The sequence below is a fragment of the Armigeres subalbatus genome, chromosome 1 (assembly GCF_024139115.2).
Source record: "Armigeres subalbatus isolate Guangzhou_Male chromosome 1, GZ_Asu_2, whole genome shotgun sequence".
NCBI lineage: Eukaryota > Metazoa > Arthropoda > Insecta > Diptera > Culicidae > Armigeres > Armigeres subalbatus.
This window is the reverse complement of record NC_085139.1, coordinates 24,954,446-24,960,445: the sequence shown is the minus strand read 5'-3', so window position 1 is coordinate 24,960,445 and position 6,000 is coordinate 24,954,446. Positions and strand designations below refer to the sequence as shown.

Sequence of the window (6,000 nt, the reverse complement as noted above, 5' to 3'; positions counted from 1 at the left end):
TGTTTTATTTGATTTATGCGTCATATACCACTACGTTATTATCATTTTACCTATATAATTGCATTTTTAAATTTATTATCTTAAGATAAATTTTCCTTATCGTTGACGGGTTTTGATCGCACGTCCACAGCGTTGCCTGTTCATCGTAGTGCTCGCCTCTCCATCTGTACCAATTCAGCAGCCATGTAGTTGAGATCAAATGACGGGGTTTTGTTCTACCTTGCATCTCAACTAACAATTTTAGCTGTATAAGCTGGGTTTTTAGTTGAACAAGTCAAGAATTCGGCTGCAGTAGCATTTTCCCAGCAAAAATGTTTGTTTGGATACAGGTTGTAAGGCTGCAAAACTAGTATAATATTTAAAAGTTCCCAGGAGCCAATCGAATTGCAGTCATGCCTACTGACATTTGTCAGTTTGAGCAGCCAATCAAACCAGTTCACGTTTCTCTTATCAGGTCTAGATCCTGCCAACAATATATAAAAACAATATGTGTTACCAATCCATTATCGTGGAAAACGATTTTTTTTATTGATATGTTTCACTCTGTAATTGATTATGCCTTTCTGGAATTCCAGGTTACACTTAAATTTTAGATTTCTGAATACCCCTTTGATTTATGTATACCTCTTTGTCACACTTTTCATGTAGGACATCCGATTTTTATTTATAAATTTTCACATTCTCCAAAGCGTATCTTTTTCTTAAAGCCTATTCAGATTACTCCATTTATCCTAATAAAATATCGTGTAAAAGTGAAAAAAATTTGAATGTATGGAGACTAGCATTAAGCTTCTCTTTATAACGATATTTATTACAATAAATGGCGCAACCTGAATAGGCTATTAAAAGTGTGACATAATTTAGGGACACTCGCTACCGCATATATTTCGATTGTTATATGTACTTTCTCGTATTTAAAATACTTTTTGGTTTACATCGAAACCGCCTACAAGATATTAACAAATGTTCAGCTACATGATGTTTTTTTACTATCGACTATGTTGTACAATAGTACTTGAATTCGTTTTAAAACTGTTTGTACAGCTCGAAATCGTTTGACTTAAGCATCACTGTGTACATGCTGTACAATAACTGCACTACGGATGAACAAATGCTGAAACAAAATAGCGATGTTTTCCAGCTGTCATTGATCGCTCGCCATTCGATCATCACCGAAAAAAAATATAAAAGCATCCGATCGAAAACCATCCGTTTGTGCGTCGCGAGTGCTGTGCTACTTTTCTGTTTTGCATCCTGATTTCATCCCAAATGAGCAAAGGTTTGTTAAATTTAGTAATATTGTGAACCAAATTGATTAAATTCTTGTTTCAGCTCATTATTTCAACGTCGTTCAGACGGTCGAAGGAGGCCGGCCGGTGGTAACAGTCGTCCCGCATCAGTGGGTACAAGGCGACTTTTTGAGGTGGCCAAATAAGAATGCCCACCAACTGTCCAGAGATGCGGCATCGAAACCGGCGACATCGTGGACAAAAATACCCTGTGCTGTCAAAAGGAAATACATTCCGACATACCGAGCCGCAGAGGAAGAAGTAGACGGTCTTTCCGGAATGTCGACAGAAGCGTCGGACTACGCACCCCGTAAAAAAAAACAAGAAAAGCTCTTCCTCACAACCATCAACAAAGGGGTATGATTTTAACCATATGGTAAACCAAGGTACGTTTTTGTGTCGTTAATTGTGGAACGTCCATGAATTACGTCAGGTAGGGGAGGGTTTGGAAAACGTGACGATTCATACAAAAATTTAGCGTGACGTAATTAATGGACGTTCCCTTGCGTGTCACATAAAAAATTATTGAAACTAAGTGCCAATTCCTTTATCAAGCTTCCGCTTCCGTAACCCTATCGCAACCAGTGCTTGGAACCATCAACGTTGGAAGACAGACAAAGGGTTCTGCAAAGGGTCCCAATGCCAAGGCTTTACCGAAAACAGTGGCTTCCCCGGTGGCTGGGCCTAGTTCGATCCAAGAAGCACAGATGCCAGTAGTCATAGCACCAATGATCGTGCAGCCCTCATTGCAGCCGGTTATTGATGAAGGGCCGGTCCAAGTACTCACACTGCCGCTCACAATTCCAACCGATTCAATCAGCCCATGTGCTCAATCTCCAGCAACAAACATTGAACAGCTCATCAACCAGGCTGACATAACCATACTCAATCAGACCGATGAGATGGACATGGATAATCTACCTCAGAACTCCCCGCAGTTTGTTTTGGATCGGACAATTCAGGTCGAAACTCTAGAGATGCCCATCGGAGACGAATTTGCGGAGCATGTAGAGGATGTTGAGGTAAGTAATTGATAGTTTTCATTTGAAAAGCATGATTGCGTTCTTACACTCTGTTTTACAACTTTTCATTGCAGCGACAGGACAGTGACAGAATCGTCCAAGCAATTTCCAAAAAGCTTACGGAAGAAGGTGATCGGGTTGCTAAATTGATCATCGGTAAAATGGAAGCGTCGTTAGTCCAAACAGCAGCTGCGTTGAAAAGTGAGTTTGACGTAAAGCTCGAAGCAGTCCTGCGAGCTCAAAAGCACAACCAAGCAACGGCAAGCGATCCAAATTTCAAGTTCACACCAGCCACAGAAATTGCGCATATTCAACAACTGGAGAAGAATTTGGCTGACGAGGCATATCAGAACAAATTTGTGAGTACAATGGTATCGGACCATTTGGGTAGCACCCCCATTCCCGTCCGGTGCTGCCCAAATGGTCCGATATCCGATATCCAATTTTCGACAATAAATTAAGGTAAGGGAATTATAAATTACGTCACGCTTTGAGGGGGTTGGTTGGAATGCGCGATAACTTATAGAAACATTGTTAGGGTCGATGCCCACGTAGCGGTTTTTCAAGCTGCGTTATCGCCGCGTTCACGCAAGGTACCCAGTATCAAATGTAGTCGTTCACACGCTTACGTGTACTTTACTCCATTTGATGCTGGATACTTTGCGTGGACGCGGCGTTAACGCAGCGTTAAAAAACGCTACGTGGACATCGGCCCTTAGAGGTTTGTACAAAAAACGCGACGAAGAGGACAAGGAAAGGGGGGGTTAAAAAATGTTGATTTTTAGCGTAACGTAATTAATGGACGTTACCTGAAAGCTATATGGACTTACCTCTTCATATCATACACTAAGATTAATCATAGTAATAGCCAATTCAGATTACGACCATTTACGAGATATTTAACATAATAATTGACACTGACAAATGAAATGAAAATAAGATGAGTGAACTTTAACATCAAGATAGTCTATATTATGTTAATAAACACGTAATCTGAATAGGCTATAAATTACACGAATTTAAAGTGGTATTGGATTAGCGTCCCGTTTAATATGGTGGCGCTATGCGCCAGCCAAGGCCCATTCAAAACCAAATTAATTGTATTGAAGCCGAGATTGAAGCCTTTCCAAATAACCATTGTATATTTAAGGCAAATATACGAATATACGATCTATGCAAACTAAATATTCATAATATTCATATGCCGAATTGCAGCATACACAGCAAAAACAGTTGTTGAATATTACATTCGAAACAGATGCACATAGACTATTCCGTCAGAGCTGTGATATTACACTGTTTTGATGTACACGACAATTCGTGAGTAACAGCGCAGGTGTATTTTTTTCCATGATGTACACAATTCAGCGACGTAATTAAAGCGATGTAAAATAATTTGATGTAAGGCAGTACGATGTACTCGGTTGTATTATGTATTGTATGCATGCCAAACGAATATGATAAATTGAGTTTTCTTCATTCCATTAATTTATAAAGAGAAGACCTTAAATTCGATTATTGAAGTATTATTTTATTTTTCTTAATTAAAATTCACACTGCATTTTAGGACGGCGATGAGTAGCAGCCAGTCTGGAATCGCTGCTGGACCCTGCGAAAAGGTTTGTTGATTGATTAATGATCACTCAAATTACTTCTGCAGTGACAAAAGATATTTTAGTTACTAGATAAAGATGGTCGCTTCGGTTCCCTTTGTTCTGCTATCCGGAACATGTTGGGTACCAAGCTGTCAAATCGTATGGATTTTCCTTCTTTGACATTTAGCTCCCCTATCCTTGCCAGCAAAAATGTTCTGGACAGCGACGACAGCGACAATCACGCGTTGGCGCATCTTGCCCAGCACTATGAAGCCGGTTCCCAGCTCGTTGGTGGTATCACAGCTTTGGTAGAAGGTAGTCGCTCGATGCCCGCTTTTCCACACTTTCTGTCCTGTGCAGCAGATTTCCTAGCGACTTGCAGTTCCATGCTCCAAACTTCCAATCGTGATCCTTTATTCGTCGCCTAGATCGTTGCCGATTGCATCGAGTCGTATTATTATCTTCTATGTCGTTCGTAATGGTTGTTTTTGAAGGCGGCTTATTGGGCCTGCGCAAACCTATTGTCTCGTCGGAGGGCCGTCGTGTCAGGTTTGTTTAGCGTGATAGTGTCTACATAGGCAGTATGTCTGCTCGAACACGCCGTTCAGATCCGGGGCAGCATGGAGACAGTTAAAATGCCGTGTCGTCAAAGGTGTAGCATACAATTCTTAAATTGAGTTTATCCAGGATCTGAAAAAAAATGATATATGTATACAACAGATACAACATAGGGTCAATTGTCATACGGTGTATTTGTTTTGACCTTCAGAGAACTGAATGAATTCCAAATAGGACTCTCCCAAAACTTATACTCTTTTGCCTTTGGGGATCCAAATCGATCCTTCAGGGGTTCCAAATCGATCCTTCAGGGGTTCCAAATCAAATCCTCAAGAGAATAAAAATCAAGTTTTTCAAGATTTCAAAATCAAATCCTGCAGGGATTCGAAACCAAGTCCTGTAACAATTCCAAACCAAATACTTAAATAAAAAAATACACCTAGAGCAATTTCTATACTGAAATATTCTATTGGGTCCTAAAATGAAGAATCGATTTTCGATTTTCTTCCATGGAACGATGAAGCAAATCATCCTGAACGCGTCAGTTTTTCTTTTGACTCAGAAATCGAAAGGAACATTGTTTAATTTGAAATTAAAAAATAGATAAAAAATCCTTCCTCGACATTTTCGGTCTCGTTTGACGTACGGAATAATATGATTTAAACGTACAAGAAAAACACCGCAGGGCACTTGACTCAACCTTTGACAGTTAATATATGGGGCTGACTAATAGTATTCCAAAGGCAGTCATTTCGTGATACCACATAAAATCCTGAGATTCCAAAGAGATTTCTCCAGGACTTCCAAATCAAATTCTCTGTATAGTAATTCCAAATGGAATACTCCGAGGATTAAAAATAAATTTTCCACAAATATCAAATAATATTCTTCAGAGATTTCAAATCAAATCCTCTATAGGAACGATTCTCCTCGTTATCACAAAAGTATTCCAGCTGGAACCCAGAAGAATTCTTTGAATTATCGAAGACGGATTCCCTTCGGCATCGAAGAAAGATGCAATTGAAATCCAAATCCCTGAAGGATTTCCGTAGGAATCGATAGGAATCCTCCAACAATTCCGAATCCCTGAAATAAACCCACTGAAAGCCTAGAAGAAATCCCTGAAGGATTTCCGTCGGAATCGCTGAAGGATTCCCGTCATATTCGCTGAAGGATTACATTCAGAACCACTGAAGGATTCCTGTCGAAATCCCTTAAAGATTACCGTTGAAATTCCTAAAGGACCGAACTGAAATCCCAGGAATTTCGATGGAAATCCTCCAGGGATGTCGACAGGAATCTTTCAGCGATTCCGATTTTAATTGTCCAGCAAATCTGACGGGAATCCTTCTGAGATTCCGATAGCATTCTTCATAGGATTCCGAAGAGAGTCTTTCGGGAAATCCGACAATAATCCAAGGTGAATCCTACGGGGAATCCGGCAATAATCCCTCAGGAATTCCGAGATGAGTTCCTCCAGGAATTACTCCGGAAGTTTCTCCAGGAATTCCTCCGGAAGTTCTTCCAGGAATTCCT

The 6,000-nt window shown here is 40.1% G+C and overlaps 1 protein-coding gene across 1 annotated transcript in view; it reads left to right on the top strand.

The window, feature by feature from the left end:
• Nucleotides 1–6,000, top strand: part of LOC134222786 (uncharacterized) — a 33,527-nt gene continuing 27,527 nt past the window's right edge. The window contains exons 1-4 of the mRNA XM_062701943.1: nucleotides 1–1,279; nucleotides 1,333–1,675; nucleotides 1,845–2,311; nucleotides 2,386–2,670. Coding sequence (XP_062557927.1) covers nucleotides 1,663–1,675; nucleotides 1,845–2,311; nucleotides 2,386–2,670 — 765 coding nt within the window. The 5' untranslated portion in view covers nucleotides 1–1,279; nucleotides 1,333–1,662. The remainder of the gene's footprint in view (nucleotides 1,280–1,332; nucleotides 1,676–1,844; nucleotides 2,312–2,385; nucleotides 2,671–6,000) is intronic.